Source organism: Primulina tabacum, chromosome 6, assembly GCF_025594145.1.
Source record: "Primulina tabacum isolate GXHZ01 chromosome 6, ASM2559414v2, whole genome shotgun sequence".
NCBI lineage: Eukaryota > Viridiplantae > Streptophyta > Magnoliopsida > Lamiales > Gesneriaceae > Primulina > Primulina tabacum.
Window position 1 is genome coordinate 4,500,499 of NC_134555.1, and position 21,325 is coordinate 4,521,823.

Sequence of the window (21,325 nt, forward strand, 5' to 3'; positions counted from 1 at the left end):
AAGATGTTTTTATTTTCCTTTATTGGTCCAAACTAATTAAAAAATTCTTCGAACATAATATTATTTTCACTCCCTAAAGAATTTGTTCGATGGAAACTTACATTGACCGTAATGATTTTCTACGACAATTTCATCAAATTTGAAATTTTGCCGATGTTGTTTTAGTTTTGTGTCCGAATGGAGAAAAGTATAACAATCCAAGTAGAGTTGAATCCTCCAAGTGTTAGGCCCCCACCTAAATTTCCCCAAGAATGAGACCAACTGCGTCACTGCCTCACAAACAAGATGGGCAACTGCGGCACTAGGGAAGAATCAGCCATCGTCGCCACCGCTCAAGGTTCCTTATCTACTATCATTTTTCTTGCATTGCGCCGTACACTGGTAGATCTAGGTTTAGCTTCTTTTTCCCAGCTTCTTGTTCTGAATGTCCAGTCATTTAATTCTTTTTCAGGTTTTTTTGAGTGAACAGTTGTATCTAGTACTGATATCTGCTTGGTTTTCTGTTTTTTTTTTTTGTGTGTTTCTTTATTTTTCATGTGATTATTGTTATTATGCAAAATGTGTGACCATTGTATAATTTCAGCTCTTAGTGATTCCGTTTCTATCGTTTTGAATGTGGGAGTTTTAGTTAGGGTTTAATGTTACTCCATATTTTTCATAATTATAAGAGATTGCTTTTAAGTTTTTTTGTGCTTGCTCTCCAATGTCGTAGTTTTTTTCCTTTTTCTTTTTGGGTTTGGTGTGAGTGGGATTGTTGCCCAAAGCATAAGCATTATGTAATTGTTGAAATATTGCGTCACTTGATTGCATTTGCATCCTATCGTTTGAATGGAGGAGATAGTGTAACTGGGGGGTTCAGAAGTTCGAGGATACTAATGTTAGAATTGAAATGAAAAACAATGACCAGTTCAACAGCAGCTCCAGGTGTTGCCAGTTACCACCAGGAATCTATCAGGTCTAGGGAGGAAACACAGTCGCTCTACGTCAGATCTGAGTGATCCCTCCACACCTCATAACTTGGAGGACTTTCGGAAAAACTCCTTGCTGTACACACATGTAATTGCCTTCACCCTCTTTGAGCTTGAGACCATCACAAAAAGCTTCTGTTCTGACTACATACTTGGAGAAGGTGGCTTTGGAACCGTGTACAAAGGTTACATTGATGAGAATGTTCGGGTTGGACTCAAATCTCTCCCTGTTGCTGTTAAGGTTCTTAACAAGGAAGGCCTTCAAGGACACCGTGAATGGCTGGTGAGTTTTTGGATTTTTTCTTCCCTTGCTGGACTGACTTCCTTTTTCTTGTGCTTACATGTATTAACTGCAATTGTTTTCTGTGCTTCATTTCAAGTTGTTGGTGGATGATGTACTCAATCCTCCTCCTATTTTATTTATGTTCATGGTTACTCTTCTTCTTATGAAAGAATTGGTTGTATCTAAAGTTAAATTTCTACAAGTCAAGCCGTTTTTACTTTGTAAAAGTTTAATTTCATGCGACACAAAGTTACCATGAATGCTGGGTTCGTCAATTTCCCTACAGTTCCATCTTATTGCCTCATGAATATGTCCAGAATATCTGAATGACCCGGTTGATTTCCTGTTTCAGACTGAGGTCAACTTCCTCGGGCAGCTCAGGCACCCAAATCTGGTAAAGTTGATTGGATATTGCTGTGAGGACGATCACAGGTTACTAGTTTATGAGTTCATGTTTCGAGGAAGCCTTGAAAATCACCTCTTTCGAAGTAGGTTTATTTCTTCCTAAGCTTAGTTTTTTTGCTGTTGTTACTAATAAGTTTTTCTTCCATCTCATTTACGTTTTTTCTTGTGAGAACGTTGGTGAAAAAATGGCTCCTCACTTTTTTGGCTTGGTGAATTTTCCTCTATTTAAGAAAGCTGTTCCATCTTGGTTCGTGCCGTAGTCGGATATTTGCTTTCCTAGTTCCTATGTGTATGTTTCTGCTTTGTGAAGGAGATATGACTGGCATGCAGTTGGAGCACACTGAGTTAATAACAGTCAAGCATGAGTTTAGAGTCTGGTGATGTTCAGAATTTTCATATAGTTCAGTAAACTGGTTCATGTAGACATTTTCATGCAATTCAAATGGTGCTTTATGTTGAGATCCTAAATAAATTGAGGTATGATTAATGGAGTAACATAACTCGTAAAAGATTAGCGAACAAATTTTAAAATCGGCAATTAGACATGATATAATTCTTAACGTTAAATCAATCATTGCTTGTATATTGTGTTGGAGCTAAATTAATTTCATTGGAGACATCTCCACTCAATTATTTCTCTTCTCAGTTTGGTTCTATAAAGTTCCTTTTTCTGCTCATTGTATTCTAGCTTTTCTACCTTGTTTGCATTATTTGATTTCGAAGTCGCTAACACATTTGCATATATTATTCTGTGTTTCTTTGGCATGGGTGCTATGCTGAAAAGTGCATCTCTCTTTCTTGTGTGATTCATTTGATCTTTTGCTGGCTAAAATTTACTTGGAATGTTCTGAGGCATCCAGAAACAACTGCTCCACTATCTTGGTCAACAAGGATGATGATTGCTCTTGGGGCCGCTAAAGGGCTTGCTTTCCTTCATAATGCTGAAAGGCCAGTTATATATCGGGACTTCAAGACGTCAAACATTCTTCTGGACTCGGTAGGTGGCGGTGTTATATTTTGATTTAAAATATTTCCTTTTCACTCTTCCTGGTCTCTTAACTGGGAAAAAATGACTCGATTATACTGTCACCTATTTCTTTTGGGATATATGTGTGAGTCAATTCTTAAGCACGTGGTCTACTTTTACAATCAAGCACAAGGGCAATTAATCAAGTCCAGCAACAGGTTTTCCTGGAAGCCTTACAAAGATTCAAAAAAAAAACAATGAATGACTTGATCAAAATACTGGAAATTATCAGATAAAAGAGGAACGGAATTGTCAACGTTAATAGCTATCTCTCAATGATAACCATTTTGGAGAAGGAACTTTATCACTTTAGCTAATAAATTATGCATGGGTTGCAGGATTATGTGGCAAAACTTTCTGATTTTGGGCTTGCAAAAGCGGGGCCACAAGGTGACGAGACCCATGTATCCACTCGAGTTATGGGTACCTATGGTTATGCGGCCCCAGAATATGTCATGACTGGTATTACCTCTTAATTTTTACTATTGCCTTTTATCGGCATATCTTCTTACATCTCTCTGTTATTTGAAATGTAATCCCAACTCTTGAAGATAAATGTATTTAGAGAGGTCTAATATTAATGTCAGCCATCATATATCAATGTTAAGAGCTTTGATCTTCCACAAGATAAACAATACACCACATGAGAAAATAGATTCATCTTTGTGAAATGATTTTGTTGCAAGAGAATGGAACTATGTCATGATAAGTCATTATTGTGGGTTCCAATATACAGCTATTTCTATATCTTTTCAAAGCCAGACCGAGGCTTTTGAGGTTTAGTTTCATGGAAGAAGAAAACTTTAGGAGAAGTGTGTGTTATTGATAAGTATTGATGAAAGAGAACTCTCTCTTGAGTTGCGTTTGATTTAAGGATGTGGAGTTGGAGTGAGTATTCATAATTTAGATTTCAAATGACTCCAATTCGGGAGTATTTGGATCGATGGTTTTGACTAGAATAAAAATATAAAATATTGAGAAGAGTTTTGAAATTCAAAAGATCGAAAGATATTCGAATTATATAAAGGATTTGAAATAATTGTATACATATATTATACTTTCTTTATGTGTTGATGCAAATATTAGCATGCAAAAATAAGCTTTAGAAAGCCTGACTTACGTACTTTCTTTATAGATTGATGCACTGCATTGTGTACATATATCATGTCATCCGATTTTATAAGGGATTGTGGGATCCATGTCATTTTAAGCTCCATGTGCATGTGGCGCAGAAGTTGGAATCCTTACTTCGTTAAATTACTACGGGTTTGTAATTTGTTTACATGCATCCTTAAGCACTCAGAGTCCATTGATACATCTGTTTTTAAGGAATACTAATCTCTCAGTGATGGTTATTATTCCATAAAATTTGGAGTTGATTTGTTGGTTGCTTTTCTGTTCTCGAGTATCTGGTTGATGTCACCTCATGACATGGGCAGGTCACCTTACTGCTAGGAGTGATGTCTACAGTTTCGGAGTAGTTCTTCTGGAACTATTAACCGGAAGGAAGTCTGTTGACAAGACTAGGCCGAGCAAGGAAGTAAGCCTGGTAGATTGGGCCAGACCAAAACTAAATGACAAGAGGAAATTGATTCAGATAATCGATCCTAGATTAGAAAACCAGTACTCTGTAAGAGCATCACAAAAAGCTTGCAGTTTGGCATACTATTGTTTGAGCCAAAACCCGAAAGCTAGACCTTTGATGAGCGATGTAGTTGAGACATTGGAGCCTTTGCAATGCACCAGCGGTAGCGAGGTGTCACCATCTTCGTCCTCAACCCCTACATTTATATGCAGTGGCAGCCCATTTGTTTCAGGTAGGATTCCAGGTTACCGGATGCAAAGCTGAATTTCTAAGGCTTGTGGTACTCATGTGGGAGCAGAAAATGTTCGGCCAGAGTAGATGGAAAAAACTGTTCACATATATGATGTATCTGTGTTTGTTCATTCGAGCCTGCCATAACTCGTCGTGGGCTGGGGTGCCATTTGCTGCTGCGTTGTGCTGGATGTATATCTGTGTGAAAATTGCAAGCTTGTTCTTTATTTATGTTATAAAACCCTTGCCCCTTTTGACATTTTGGTGATAGTATGTTTTGGATTTGTGATCCAAATAGATGTATTTTGTCCATTTTGAAGTTAGAGAATTTTGCTTTGCTTGCATCGTTCCCCTTTAAAACAAATATGATGATTAATCTTTGTGGAGGGCAACACCATGGAAAATATACAGTGTGTAATATGATATAATAGAAAATTATGTTTGAATGTGAATTTCTTTTATTCAATTCAATAAATATTAAAATAACACATGTAATTTAAAATGTTAAAAAGGAAATAAATTTACTAATAGTTAAATCTAATTAACTAGGGTAGAATTTTTTATGAATAATTTGTTCTCTCATATGATAAAACATTGACGTTGCACTTCACTCAATATCTTTCTACGTGATCCGATTTTCCAACGCCCTCCTCCTTATTTTGTTCTTCTTTATAATATATTGCTCAATTTTTGCATAATATTATTTCGTTAGAGCAATACTCACATAAAATACTCTTAGATTTTTTATAACATTCGTCGAAACTTTTTCAAATTATTCGAAAGATCTTCTCTGTCATTTAAAATTATTCGAAAGATCTTGTCTGTCATTTTTCGAACGATCGTGTCTTCCATTTTGGTCGTTCCATTAAGACAAACTAAGTTTTCTAATCGAGCCATGTACTCTCGTAATTTTGCTCACATGTTTGAACTTGGATATACTAACAAAAAAATTGGCGGAAGCATTACACTATGCATTTACGATACGTTCATTTTTAGTCTTTGTCCAATGTTTTTTTATGATGTTTTCATTCCACCTTAACCTTAAGCAACGACTTTCTTTTTTTTTTCTTTGAAAGACGTTGTTTCAAAAGTAGAAGACAAAAAATCTTCAATGAAATTTTGGGAGAATTGAGTTTGGCGAAAGTTACATGAAAGAGATCTTTTCTTCGTTATATATTTTCGTATTTGGATTGAAATGAAATAGGAAAAAAAATTTATTTTTTAAAAAAAGTGAAATAAATTGTGTTTTTTTTAAGTTAATTATACGAGTATAGTTGGATTTGAAGAATATATTTTCAAATTTTTTTTTCTTCTGAATTTTATAAATTTTTAAAGTTTTTTTTGAATTTAGTTTAAATTGCAAAAGCTTAACATATGATAACTAATTTTGGTATCATCATATATCTTTTTTCTTTTCAAAATACAAAATTCCATTTTAGTTAATAAAAAAATATAAAAATTGAATATATATCTCGTCTAAATCTCTTATTATATTTTAATAAAATAAATTTTTAACCTTAATCATTAAAAAAAATTTATTTAACACAATTTTAATATGTATGAGATTCCAAGTATCATTTGCTTTTCGTTTTGTAGATTTTATTTTTGAAAATTCTAATTCCTGAATTTGCAACACTCTTCCAGTGCATGGAGCTCGTGGGTGATGGCGGTATTCCATGGATTGCACAAATTCAGTGTGTTGTTCTTTCCTCTTGCTCGATGTCTCGATAAAAATGAGAAAGGCATTGTGGATCGAAGACAGGAAATTGAGGTAATTTGTACATATTCAATTGCTGTTACGAATTACAGCAAATTCTGAGTAAATTTAAGCAAAACGGGGATGCTGAGATTTCAGGGAGATTAGTAGAGTTGCCCTTCTCGCTTAATTTATTTCAGTATATATGATTTATATTTCTACCAAGACTGATGCTGCTGTAAGGTATGTAATTTGCACGTTCTGAACCCATTTGTGAGACGATGAAAGTTGAGTGGTCAATGAGTAATCCTTTGGAAATACTTCAAGATGGCAGATACATTTTCCAACAACAGGTTTAAAAAAACTGAGATTCGCTTTCTTCAACTCTGGTTTTGATCTGATAGCCTGTGTGTATGCACTTTTGTGGTGAATCTTTTGTTGCATTGATTGGATGTGTGGAACATGTCATTTACAATGGTTCAATGCGTGCCGTGTGGTTGAAAGAATTTTTGAGAAGATTTATTGCGAGTCATAATGTTACTTTACTTCTGGTGTTGCATCTTCTGCGTTTAAATATTTGATGATTTTGGTACCTGTGATACCTATTGATTTGTTCCGACACGTTTCTCTTTGCTGTTTTTTACTTTTGGCTTTAATTTTTAGATTTGAGTATCTTGTTAATTCGCGGTGACATTAATCCACAAATATGCTCACTGGTGCTTGATCTGTCGTCAAAGTTTATTCCACAAGAAGGTTTTGCTTTCCACTCCAATTCTCTAAATGATGCAACTTAGAAGATAATATAAATGGAACCAGAACATATCAATGCCAAGAAATGGGAAAAATAAAATAACAAATTTCCTACTTCAGCAGAAAAGGAAAATAGAAAACGAAATCCTAAAGAAACAGCTATCGCTATAAAAAAAAATATGGAAACAAATTGTGAGGGAGGCATTATTTAAGCAACTCAAATATTTCAAAATTGCCCTCAGGCTAGGTTGGACACATTTTTCATGCCTGGGTTGGAACGCAAATGCTAAAATGTCTTAGTAAGGACGTTTGCAACGTGATTGGTGGTTGTTGTGTACAACATACTGATTATTCCAATTGAGTTTATACTCTTTCTGATTGGGGAGAAATGTTTGTATTAAATTGATAGAGTTGCACATGAGCCATAATATTCTTATACAATTATCTTCAGCTGTCGAAGTTACTGTTTCTATTTATTTATTTATTTTTGTGCCAATTAAGTTACTCAATTATTTAAGTGCTGAAGCCTTATCTCAGGCCCCAATTATTTCAATGCAGACAAGCATGACAACGTGATTGTTGCATGCACAACAGGTTGATAATTCCGCTTGAGTTTTTACTCGTCTCTCTCTGATCAGGGGAATGTTTGTAATGAATTGATAAAGTTGCACATGAGCCATAGAGTTTCATTATGCAATTACCATGTACATTTTTAAGTTAGCAGAGTAACAATTTCTTTGGTTTTTTTATATCCTGAATGGTTTGAGTTACAGTACGCAGACCCATCTCGTACAGAACTGGTACCGGTGAAAGCCAACTTCCGGATTGATTGGCACACTCTTAACATCATCAAGAAAGACACTATTGTCAAGCTTGGGATTAAGCTTGGAACTAAGAGGATACCAGTATATCACGGAGATGCTTGGGTTGATACTGATCCAATTGATATCAAAGACTTATCTTTCCTAGATCACGATGGAAAAGAGATTATCAAATCACTAAGGAATTATGTAATACAACTACAGAAGCTGGGGAGAGCCGGTACGGTTAACTTTCCGATGTGTTAGTGTCGTTCCAAACTCTTAATTGACTTATCCCAATTAAGTTACTCAATTATTTAAGTGCTGAATCCTTATCTCAGACCCCAATTATTTTAATGTGATTGAGCATGTGTTGATTATTTTTATCACATATAATATGGACAAAAACTTTTGGAATGTCCTTTTATTAAATAGTTAATTTTTCAACCTTAAATTTTCATTTATAAGTATATCCGTTGATTCTACTATCAAATAATATTTACCATTTAGACTTTTCTCTTTTGTAATTCGAATAAACATTCATAACATATTTCTTGTTAAGAGGCAGGATTAGTGATTGAGTTAGCCAAAGTATAAAAGTGCATGTGAGAGAGTTTCCCTTTCTTGCGTAATTTGACTCGTATTTTTATTTTTTTGAAATCTTTCCATTCATCAACTGTTCCACCATTGTTGAACAGGTTATCGGTGTTATTGTCTAAGATTGCCTTAATATGATTCATGACATAATATTTGTGAGATTCTATGATAATTGCTCAGATTTACTGAATATACATATAATACATAAGTTTTGCGACAATGTGACAAAATATTTATTGCTGTTGTAGATTGACCAAACCATTGCCAGATTGCCTTCTTTTATAGACACAAATATGTCATCATATCCCCACTCACCAAATATCTGCACTTTTTAATTTTTTCACTTGTGCTTTTGCTCTGTGATATGGCATCCGTTACGTGTATTTATTCTATTTAAGCGAATTGGAGAAAGGATAGGTTAAACAACAGAAGGCAATCCCTTACTCACTGTTCCTGGTGGGAAAACAACTGAGAGAGTGATAGGTGGTAACAAATGGAGAAGAACAACGGATATTCACATGATGCGCTTCCATATGATTTGATTGAGAAGTTGAAGAATATCACCAATTGGGATGAGTGGGCTTCTCCTTGGACATATGCCGAGGAACAGATGTGGTGGTTGGCTATACCTAGAAAATTTTCAGTGTCAACTCGCTGAAGATGATGGTGCATATAGTTTATATATGGGATTAAGAAGAATCAAGAGCTCTCTGAAATCCAAAATTAGAATAAATCAATATTTGTATCTTCCTGCGATGATTTCAAATATTTGGCAATAAATGGGAAATATTTAGTCATGAATGTTGCTTTTTTCGTATTTTTTTTTTGTTTTTATTGCTTGGTTCTTTCCCTCACATTATCATATATATTCTGGTGTTTCAGATTTTTCTGGTGTGGTTCCCTGTCTCGTCTGTATAAACATAAACTTGTGTTACTGCTGTGAAATAATTCAAACTCTGGTTTCACAATGAATCTATACTTTGTACTAGAAGTAGGGAACCTTTTTAATTGACTTGTTGCCACAATTTCAGTGCCGTTAGCGTGCATGCTTGTGTAACCGATCTCAGCTTGAGGCAATGATTCATGTCATGGATCAGAAATTTCTACATCTAAAATTATATTAGCGGATCTGGCACTTAAGTCTCATAAAACCTCCCTCTATTAGAAAGTTCCAAATCTAAGATTATATCATCAAGTCACACTTAGTCAGATAAAGCCTTTTGGGCTAATTGCATTAGGCCCCCTATGAAAAGTTTAAAAAACATAAAACCTCTAAAAAAATTATTATCAGGCTATTATATCCTCAATTTTTTTTAAAAGCAGGCACATTTAAGCACTGTGTTAAAAATCTCAAGCACATTTACTCCATTTTTCAGGGGTTTTATGCCTGATTTTTAATAACACATTGTTTAAAATGCAATTAATTTTACACAAGGGGTTTTTTGTTTTTTTGAATTTTACGAGGATGCTGATGCAATTTGCCCAAAATCTTTTCTTGGGTACTATTCTATGTGGTTCCTTGTACATTATCTTCTTATACTCCAAAATGCATCCTAACATTACGTCTACTCATCCATAATAGTGGAGACTATGATTTATGTGTTATGGGTTAAGTTTCAATCTTCTGTATTGAAATACTAATGCTGAGAACGATATAGCCTCCTGTTATTATAAGTTGTGGTGATATGAAAATGAGGCAATATGTTGCTTTATGTCATGAAGAATCCAGAGTACTTTGTTTTACAGTTGTTCAGCTACTGTGCTACAATTATCAGTGGAAGATTGTGACTTGGGATGGATTCTAAAGATTTATTGCTGGAAATTGGTAAAGATGATGTTGGAATTTTACAGGGTTTGGAATTGGCAAACTTGGGCGAAAGTTCCAGGCTCAAGCTTGATCAATAAATATGATTTCAAAGGCTGGTCTTTTGTCATTTAAACCATAGCCAAGATTCGAGCTTTAGGAACATATGGCTTGAAGCTCTTTTATTTTCTTATGTTGCTTCAAACATTATACTTATGCTTATAGGGCATTTGTACAAGAAAACTGTGAGCTGCATGTAAGATCGACCAAATATATCTCCAATTTGTCAATATTATTTTGAAACCGATGACGTTGTTTTATGTATGAGTTGTGAGTTTTTGAATTTGGGTAGCACAATTATCAATTAGATGTTAGTTATAATTTTATGAAATAACAAAACAAAAAATTTCGGTGGTACTTGATCAATTGATTTTTAATACTTGTTGCCGTGTCAATGTACACAGATGTACACAGTATACGGTATGAATGTAATATATCTGGTGTCTAATCTTTTCAAGACTCTTGAGTGCAGTACAGCGGAAATAGGTTGATTAACTGGTTATGCAGTTCTACATGGTAAAAAACTGTTAAATGCATCCTGATATGACCGAGCTTATTACAGTTTACAGTATGCTTACATGTATGTTTCTGTTGCTGATCTCAACCGTTAGATTTTCCGTCATGGATGCATGAATCAGGTAAAAATCATGATATAACATAATATTTTACTTACAATACATGACGGAAAATCTAACAGTTGGGATCAGCTTACAATACATGACGGAAAATCTAACAGTTGGGATCAGCAACAGAAACATACATGTAAGTAAAATATTATGTTATATCATGAATTTACCTGATTCATGCATCCTGATATGACCAATCTTATTACAGTAGACACTATAATGTGATTGCTAGATTTGTGTTTAACTCATGTTATTATTGTATATTAATAATTTGTAGTCAACTATTTTTTTATGTATTCAGAAAACAATCACTCTGATGTTGTCTCAACCTTTGCACTCTTTTTTTAAAACTTTTTCACTCTTCTCTCTTCGATGCCATCTTAGAGGTATGCCATCTGTCCCGCTGTGGGAGCTTAAATCAGGTATGAACTGACCTTTCTTGATACCAGTTTGATTAAGCACTAATACTTCATGTATAGATTCATCGTGTGTAGCCAATGTGATGACCAAAACTTTACCTTTGGATTCCATACTTCCATTGCTGGGAAGTAGAGTTTCTGAATGTACAAGATTTTGGGTTTGGCTTTGATATTTTGAAAATTTTGAAAGCGCCAATCAAGAGCATCAATTGGAATATGCTACCTGCGCTATTTTGCTTCGTAGCATATTTTCAAAACATCATGAATAATTTTGCCACACTGTGATGTATGTATGATCAACTATTTAACTAAGAAAATGATATGCTAGTTGATCGAGGTTAGTTTATAAATTTTCTTGATCTAATTCTTGTCGAAAATTATGAAAATTGTGATGAGAAATATGACTTATTTTGTCGAGAGGATATCGAACAAGTAACAGGAAATATTATTGATGGTTTCGAATTAGCTTGTAATTATTGTTAATGTCTTTTGTTTTTATGCATGCACTCGACAACATCAAGCTACGGAAAAGCGAGTTTGAAGAATTTGGAAAACGTGTACGGATTGGTGATTATCATTATAACTGCAAACGATTGGTAAGACCTTGAAATTGGTTTAAATTTCAACATTTATTTCAAAATCTGTTTGTGATTGTGAAATTATATTTATTTTAAATTAAAATTTCAGTCTCTTTGAAAATTATGTAGCAAGTGTGCGTGAAGAAATATGTGTTTTTTTGGTAAACTGAAAGTTAAATATAATATTTTTTAAAAAACAATTGGAGATATTAAATTTGCATATAAATCTAGATAAAAATTTTTAAAGAAGGGAAGGTTTCTCATGAAACACACATTTTGGGTTAATAAAAGATATATGATACATTTAAAATTTAATTAAACAAAAGAGGTTTTGACTTTTTTAAATCAAGGAAATAGAGTTTGTTAGTTATGTGAGATTATTAATTAGCTCATTAATTAGTTAGTTAGATTTCATTTTAAAAAAAATATTTTTTAATTGATCTCATCTCGGATTTCAGGGTTTCATTTTAGTTATTTTTGTGTTCTTCACAACAAAATAATCAAAAATCAACTGAAAATTTGAAGATTTGTAAGAGAAGTAAATATATAATCGTAAAGCTATGTTGTAGTAACTAGATTTGTTTCAGTTTAGTTCTTATTGTTTTTTGTTAGAATTTTTATGGGTGGAGTTAACGTGAATATTTACAGTTTAGCAAGGTAGTGTGAGTTGAGTGTGCTAAGTGTGTCGGTCGAGCAGATGTATGGAGTGTACTGGTGTGGGGTCGAGTGTGCAAATATGTGGGGTCGAGCATGGTCGTGTGTGCTGATGTTTGGGTCGTGTGTGGGGGTCGAGCATGTGTGTTGACTCGACCCAAATCTCTGCCCAAATCTCGCCCCATCATCCTCGACCCACAGGTGGATCGACCCAGGTGTGAAGAGCTCGACCCTCACACGTCGACCCAGGTGTGAAGAGTGGGTCGAGCTCTTCATACTTGGGTCGTGTGTGTGGGTCGAGTGATGTGTTGGTTGAGCTTGCAATCCATGGGTCTAGTGATGTGTATGTGTTGCAATTCATGGGTCGAGTGTTGCATATTGTGATCTCTTTAAGGTAGCGCAGCGGCGCTGTATAGGTAGCGTCTAGGCGCTTGAGCTTCGCAAATTCAGGCGCTGCAGCGCTAGTTTGTAGGGTCTAGGCGCTTGAGCTTCGCAAATTATGGCACTGCGGCGCTAGTTTGTAGCGCCTAGGCACTCATCTTTCCAAAAAAATGAAACGTCTGCTATTCGTTTTCTTAAACATACTAGATTTTAAAAAATTAAAACTCACTTAGCATCGGCCGAACAATAAAATATTTTTGACATCGTTTTAAAATAACTCAACCAACTATAATTTGAAAACCAAAGGAAATAGCTCATACTATAACCTCTCAAAAACCACTCATAAATAATTAAAAGTCATAAAAATATTCTTAACATAACTTAAAATCATAAATAATAACTAGTGCAGAAAACTAGCGTCGGTCCTCGGGTTATATGCACCTTCAGTCCAGCAAAGTCAACCATCAAGACCTCCATTTACATTATTATCATAAACACCTGCATCAATCACACCTAGTGAGTCTAAAGACTCAACACACCATAATATTGATAACAAGTAATACGTATACAGATAACATACAACAGTGAAAATAATTGTACTTAAAATATCGTTTTCATGAAGATGCATAAACTTTAGACATAACCATTTTCGTAAACATTTCATGATGCATAAACTTTAAACATAAACATTTTCATAACCTTATGCATAAATGTTTTCATACACATTTTCATATAAACATAAATATATTCATATTAATATTCATATTTATATCAACATATTCATGTCATCATATTCATATTCATATTCGTGTTTGTTAAATTCAGATCGTGATTGTGACTCGTATTCTTAAACGTGTTGGGCGATGGATCCATTTACATGTAACCACAATACTGGACGGCGGGGACACCAGCAACGCTCTCACCGATCAACTGGGCTTGGCCTTACGTATTAACATATTATCGTATTCGTACTCGTATTCGTATTCATATTCGTATCCACAGAAACACTATCGTCGGACTCCCACTGGGACCATAACCATCACGATATTTCCAACACATTTAGTCACAATCCCTTCACGTCTTTCAATATTTCGTATTTCCATCGCTTAATAAAAACATGCATATAATATTGTTTTTCTTTTAAACCAAGCATGCATCATATCTTTTAAATGTCAATGTTAAATCACAAAAATCCATAAACATTTAAAAATCATAATTTAACATATTAAATTTATTAACATCCATAAACATGTAAGGCCCGAGAATTTGATTACCGTAATCGGAAATGATTTGGAGTATATTTACCGTAATCTGAGATTATTCTATGATGATTTCTTGATTAATTGAAGTAATTATAGACAGAACGGAGTAGACCGAGAAAGACGAGAAAAGACGTGAATATATGTGCAAAGGTGTGTACTCGCGCACATGCGCGGCTGGAATGCGCGAGCATGGCAGAGCAGTGGGCGCATATGCGCCGGATGGAGGCGCGCATATGCGCGAGTTGTGCGGAAAGAGTGGTGCGTGACCAGAAGGTCTCGCGCATATGCGCGACTTGGGTGCGCGCATATGCGCGAGCAGTCCAGAAGCCAACGTTTTGGAGCAGAAGCTTTGGCGCATATGCGCCGGATTGAGGCGCGCATATGCGCCAGTAGTTGCGAAGCCTATGCGAGTAACTCCAGAGAGTCTCGCGCATATGCGCGGAGATGAGTCGCGCATATGCGCGAGGCGATGTGCGGGATATATGCGGAGACAGTAGGTCTCGCGCATATGCGCGATGTCAGTGCGCGCATATGCGCGAGTAGTCCAGGAGCCGGACAGTGCTTCTGGCGCATATGCACGGATTTTGGGCGCGCGGCATGCAAAACAAGAAGCAAGCCACTTGCCATAACCTGGCAACGTGTACGTCTATATATATAAGAAATAAGTTGCATTTCAGAAGAAGGAAAAAAAAAAGAAATAGGAGTCGAGAAAAGTTTCTGTAAATGCGTTGAAAATACTTGCGCCTTTTGTGAGAAATTCGTCCGTCCGATTTTAAATCCGACTTCAGTATTGTGTTCATATCGACGTAGGCTACAACTGGACGTAAGTTTTACTACGTTTTGATATGTTTTAAAATTATGATGTTGTCAGAATTGAATGGGATTCATATATGATGTTCTTGACATGTTAGACGTCATAGAATCGAAGTAGATTAAAAAACGGACTGATTATGTAATTGATATGATTTTTGGAATTGATTAACTGAGATTCTGAAACGTCCTGCCCTTTTTATTGCTTTAAAAGTATTAGAAATTTTTTTTTATCCTCACTTAGCATCGGTCGAACCATAAAATATTTTGACATCATTTTAAAAATAACCATCCAACTGCTATTTAAAAATCCAAAGGAAAATATTTTAAAGCATAAAATTGTCAAACATTTTACCAAACCTAAAAAGCAATAATTTGAAAAGAATAGCCCATACTAAACCTCTCAAAAATCTCTCAAATGCATAAATAAATAAACTTAAAAATCTTTAACTTAAATCATAAAGCATAATGCAGGAAAATGTAGCGCTGGTCCTCGGGTTGTGTGCGCCTTCAGCCCAGTCAAATCACTCATCAAGTCCTCCCTCAATACCACCTGCATCCATCACATCTAGTGAGTCTAAAGACTCAACACACCATAATCTTGATAACGAGTAATACGTAATACAGTCAACATATAACGGTGAAAAATATGTGTACCTAAAATATCATTGTCATGAAGATGCATAAACATAAACATTTTCGTAAACATTTTCATGATGCATAAAACTTTAAACATAAACATTTTCATAAAATACTTTTTCATGACATGCAATCATAAACCTTAACTTTTTCCTTTTTTCCTCAACATGACATGACGTAAAACCTTTAACATGATCATGAACATTTTTCTTTTCTTTTTCTCTTTTCTTTTGTTGAATTCAGATCGTTAATTGTGACTTTCCTGATCATGCTCATGAGGGTCGATGGATCCATCTACATAAAACCACAGTACTGGGCGGCGGGGGACTCCAGCAACACTCTCACCGGTCAACTGGGCCCTGGCCTATCATGATTCGAATAGAAATACGATCGTCGGGGCTCCCTCTGGGGCCTTTTCCCATAAATGGGCTCCCTCTGGGGCCTTTTTCCCTCACAATATTCTCATTCTTCCGTTACCACAAACCGTTACCACATATCCGTTACCACATATTCGCAATTATGGAAACACGATCGTCGGACTCCCACTGGGACCATAACCCTCACGACGTCGCCAACATTAACGAATTAGTCACAATTATTTCACATCCTTCAACATTTTTCATTCACATCACTTTAGAAAAATCATGAATATCATTATATTTTTTTTCTTTTTGAAACCAAGCACGCAACATGTATTTTAAATGTCTTCTTAAATCATAAAAATCTCTTAGATATTCAAAAATCATCATTTAATCATGAACAATTCATATACATTTAAAAATAATCATAATATCATGAAAACAGTATTTAGGGCACTGCCATGACCTTTACTAATTTCCCGGTGTAAAAAGACCATTTTACCCCTGGACTAAAAACATTTTACGTTTTCGACTTTTTCTTGATTTCATGACTCTAACATGTCCCAAATAATTATTTAAGCTTACGTGAATTTTTCCATAATTTTATTTGGCTTAAATGTTAGACTTTTAATTTAATCTTTAAATAAGACGTATTAACACGTTTTAATCCCGAATTAAACCAAACCTTAATATAAAATTCCCAAATTAAAACTTAGACTTATAATAATTATTTAAGCTTAAATATAATTTTTTATAATTTTATAAAGCTTAAAACTAGGCGTTTCAATTAACTCGTTAATTAGAGTTTCGTGCGGCGATTAAATTCCGAATAAATCCAAAACTCGTTATTTTGATTCCAAATTTTTAACATAACCTTTTTATGATTTATTCTACCCTCCCAAGTCATTAGCCACCCCGTGGACCCTCGGATCAATTTTTCCTTCTTTAATTTTCGAAATTGACACGTTATCGAACCACCCGAGCCATCTCTCGATTTACTCGAGCCACGCCCGAGCCACCTCGAGCCAAAACCTAGCCAACCCATCTAAGGACCCTATTGACCAAGCCCGGCCCCAAAAACATGACCCTAACCCGCTCAAACACCTGCTGAACCTTGCCCCAAATTCTGCCCGTGTATGTGTTTGTGTCTCCTAATCACATAAGGACTCCTAGCCAACCTAGGACACTTCCAGCTGAGCCACCACCGAGCCCACACGACCCTAACCTTCCCTAGACCACGCCCAGCCCAAGCCCGGACTAACCCAGCCCCTGAACCCGTGCAGCGATCTTCCTGAACACAGCAACAGCCTGGGCGCGATCATCCTCCTTGCTGCCATCCTCACGGTCACCACTTCAGTTCAAGCCAGCAGCGAACCACACCGCCCAAGCCCCTGGCCCGACCCTTACCCATCACCTTAGGACCCTGATGGACCACTAGCTGGCCCCCAGACCGAGCCATAGCACCTGAAACCCTCGACCACCCTGAAAGTTACGCGTGAAGAGTCCCTTCTCGCAAGGGCTCTTCCTCACCCTCCTCCTTCGAACCTAGCCACCCTAGGACCCTATCTAGGACCTAGCCACATCCCAACCGAGCCCTCCTCAAGCCCTGGTCGAACCCCTAAACCCCATGCAAGACAACCGAAACCTTGCACTTTGACAACCCAACCAAAACCATCGTCCCTCTCTGTACGTATTCCCCTTGGATTCCAGCCTTTAACTTTCATGTTTGTGCAGCATTTTGGGGTGATTAGGACTCTTAAAACTTGTGTAAATCATCCTTAATTATATCCTAGCCATGACAGCCCCTTTAGCAACCATATAAACATGTTTTTGGATCAAAATTCATGGATTTCATACATGTATGTGCAATATTCCGAAATTAATTCAAAGAATTTCATGTTTTTCATGCACACGATATTTAAAACGATACTATGATGTGATAGATGAGAAAAAAGAGATGTATGGCGTGCCTTTGCGTATTATACGCTCGAATAATCGTTGACGACGAAGAACGGGACGCAAACGTTGGCTTGTTCTTCTTGCTACCTACGAAATCCTCAAGAAATCCTCTCTAATATGATTGTGTGTTGTGCCGTGAAGTGTAGGGTTGGGAGAGAGAGTTTTCAGATTTAAAACTTGAGTGGCCGAGACTTGGTTTGCAAGGTAGACTAGGTTTTGATTTGATTAACAAATTAAATATTAAACTAATCACTAATCTAGACTTTAGGCCTAATAAGCCATTAAATTAGGCCCATTAGTCTATTTAGGATTTAAATAAAATATTAGCAATGTTTTTGTTTAATTAAGTTTGTGAATTTATTAGCCGGGTTGCCAAAAAGTCCGATTTTTAATTGAAAAACCAATATCGATAAAGTTTACGTCCCGGCGTATAAAATCACCTCAAAACCCTTTATTTTCAAAAATACTAAAAAGCATCGGCCATATTTTAAATAATTAAAAATAATTATTTAATAAAAATATTTTCTATTTTTCAGCCATTGGTCCACGTTCCTCGATCGCAACTCGAATAACCTTTAAAAATACATTTTAATGCAACCATGTATAAAATATAATTTAAACATACAAATATGCACAACATAATCAATTAATGCAATTAAAACATTTAATTAAAATACAAAAGAATTTAATAAATCGCATGCATGTGGTTCGCGTGGACTCTTAAATTTTCGGGGCGTTACAATATCCCCCCCTTAAATTGAATTTCGTCCTCGAAATTCGCTTATCCTTGATAACCCAAAGTTTAGACTTAGTTCTTAGTATCCCAAAATCCACGCTTCCGCTGCGCTACTCTGATAAAACTTAAATTCTAATTTTCCTTACGTCTCCTTGATCCCAAATAAATTTTCCTTCTAAATCCTTATTTGTGAGTTGCAACTTAAAAAGACCCAAATGACCTAGTGCTATTATTATTGTAACCTCGAATTTCAATTTTTCTTACGATCCCCAATGCTAAAATATGGATAACCAAACTCATCGTATATTACTTTCATTATTTTATACCCAAAATGTTCATCAACCTATCAATTTCAATCTTAAAATCCCAAACGCATCCGCTAACGCTTAGATTTTCAAGCCTAATATCGATTCATTCTTAAAAAACCCTTGATTAACATTCCTTATAACATTATACCCATGATATCCCAAGGTTTCAAATATTCTTAAAAGTCTAAATCCTCAAAATTCCTATCAATTAAACCATCAAATTATCGCTTATTGCTAAATTAGTCCCCAAATTCCTTAAAAATCTCAAAATTAATTCTTAATTTCCCCAAGAATTATCTTAATTGGTCTTTAATTTCAAAAATCCTACGATTAACCCATAAATTCTTGGAATTCTTAATTCTCTTCTACTGGTTTCCCATAACATAATTTCAAAAAATTTAAACTTATTTACCCAAAAATCAATTCCTATAACCAATCTTACATTTCATCAAAACTTAAAATCCCAATTTATACATTTTCTTACTCCCAAAGTCGTTGCAAATCTTTAAATCATTATTTCTTACGTCTAATTCCCAAAAATTAATTCGACTAGTAACCATGAATCATAAATATTTTCTTAGAAAATCTACGTGTCCCAAAGCATTCATAATATTCATGATTAACTTATAGCCCAAAAAGTAGAACGTCAATTCTAAAACCCAAAAATCATCGTCGTCCAATCCCACCACAAAACCAACATGCGTTAAAATCAAATAATTTCTTATTTCATATCGTAACACGTATAAAAATCCAGAGCATATAGAACATATATTATCGTGAAGCTACTAAACATGTGACGTAAACATTTAATTCATGTACTTATGCAGGTAATATCATAAATCATATAAAGCATGTAAAACTTACAACTTTGAGGCTTGACGACTGATCTTTCCGGCGCTGATGGTGGCACAACCCTTTACAGAACCATTGCTCTGATACCAACTGAAACGTCCTGCCCCTTTTTATTGCTTTAAAAGTACTAGAATTTTTTTTTTTTATCCTCACTTAGCATCGGCCGAACCATAAAATATTTTGACATCATTTTAAAAATAACCATCCAACTGCTATTTAAAAATCCAAAGGAAAATATTTTAAAGCATAAAATTGTCAAACATTTTACCAAACTTAAAAAGCAATAATTTGAAAATAATAGCATATACTAAACCTCTCAAAAATCTCTCAAATGCATAAATAAATAAACTTAAAAATCTTTAACTTAAATCATAAAGCATAATGCGGAAAATGTAGCTCTGGTCCTCGGGTTGTGTGCGCCTTCAGCCCAGTCAAATCACTCATCAAGTCCTCCCTCAATACCACCTGCATCCATCACACCTAGTGAGTCTAAAGACTCAACACACCATAATCTTGATAACGAGTAATACGTAATACAGTCAACATATAACGGTGAAAAATATGTGTACCTAAAATATCATTGTCACGAAGATGCATAAACATAAAAATTTTCGTAAACATTTTCATGATGCATAAAACTTTAAACATAAACATTTTCATAAAATACTTTTTCATGACATGCAATCATAAACCTTAACTTTTTCCTTTTTCCTCAACATGACATGACATAAAACCTTTAACATGATCATGAACATTTTCCTTTTCTTTTTCTCTTTTCTTTTGTTGAATTCAGATCGTTAATTGTGACTTTCCTGATCATGTTCATGAGGGTCGATGGATCCATCTACATAAAACCACAGTACTGGGCGGCGGGGGACATCAGCAACACTCTCACCGGTCAACTGGGCCCTGGCCTATCATGATTCGAATAGAAATACGATCGTCGGGGCTCCCTCTGGGGCCTTTTCCCATAAATGGGCTCCCTCTGGGGCCTTTTTCCCTCACGATATTCCCATTCTTCCGTTACCACAAAACCGTTACCACATATCCGTTACCACATATTCGCAATTATGAAAACACGATCGTCGGGCTACCACTGGGACCATAACCCTCACGACGTCGCCAACATTAACGAATTAGTCACAATTATTTCACATCCTTCAACATTTTTCATTCACATCACTTTAGAAAAATCATGAATATCATTACATTTTTTTCCTTTTTGAAACCAAGCACGCAACATGTATTTTAAATGTCTTCTTAAATCATAAAAATCTCTTAGACATTTAAAAATCATCATTTAATCATGAACAATTCATATACATTTAAAAATAATCATAATATCATGAAAAAAGTATTTAGGGCACTGCCATGACCTTTACTAATTTCTCGGTGTAAAAAGACCGTTTTACCCCTGGACTAAACATTTTACGTTTTCGACTTTTTCTTGATTTCATGACTCTAACATGTCCCAAATAATTATTTAAGCTTACGTGAATTTTTTCATAATTTTATTTGGCTTAAATGTTAGACTTT

The 21,325-nt window shown here is 35.3% G+C and overlaps 2 protein-coding genes across 18 annotated transcripts; both read left to right on the forward strand.

Annotated features, from left to right (window-relative positions):
* The first annotated feature begins 74 nt into the window (after positions 1-74).
* Positions 75-4,839, forward strand: LOC142548883 (putative serine/threonine-protein kinase PBL8). Its single transcript, XM_075657511.1, has 6 exons — positions 75-337; positions 908-1,251; positions 1,604-1,739; positions 2,517-2,653; positions 3,022-3,145; positions 4,123-4,839. The coding sequence occupies exons 1-6, from the start codon at positions 286-288 to the stop codon at positions 4,530-4,532; spliced, it is 1,203 nt and encodes a 400-aa protein (XP_075513626.1). The 5' UTR covers positions 75-285; the 3' UTR covers positions 4,533-4,839.
* A 1,212-nt stretch (positions 4,840-6,051) lies between these two features.
* On the forward strand, positions 6,052-10,436 carry LOC142548884 (uncharacterized). 17 transcript variants are annotated; one of them, XR_012821015.1, is made up of 3 exons: positions 6,052-6,270; positions 7,483-7,539; positions 7,719-9,143. XR_012821015.1 is itself a non-coding variant. In XM_075657512.1 (3 exons), exons 1-3 carry the CDS (start codon positions 6,163-6,165, stop codon positions 10,238-10,240), a joined length of 423 nt encoding a protein of 140 aa, XP_075513627.1. In that variant the 5' UTR covers positions 6,054-6,162; the 3' UTR covers positions 10,241-10,436. The 17 variants fall into 17 exon arrangements, 1 of the variants encoding a protein (XP_075513627.1); XR_012821016.1 differs by having other exon boundaries at positions 7,726-9,143; XR_012821018.1 differs by having other exon boundaries at positions 7,504-7,539; positions 7,726-9,143.
* Positions 10,437-21,325: the final 10,889 nt, after the last annotated feature.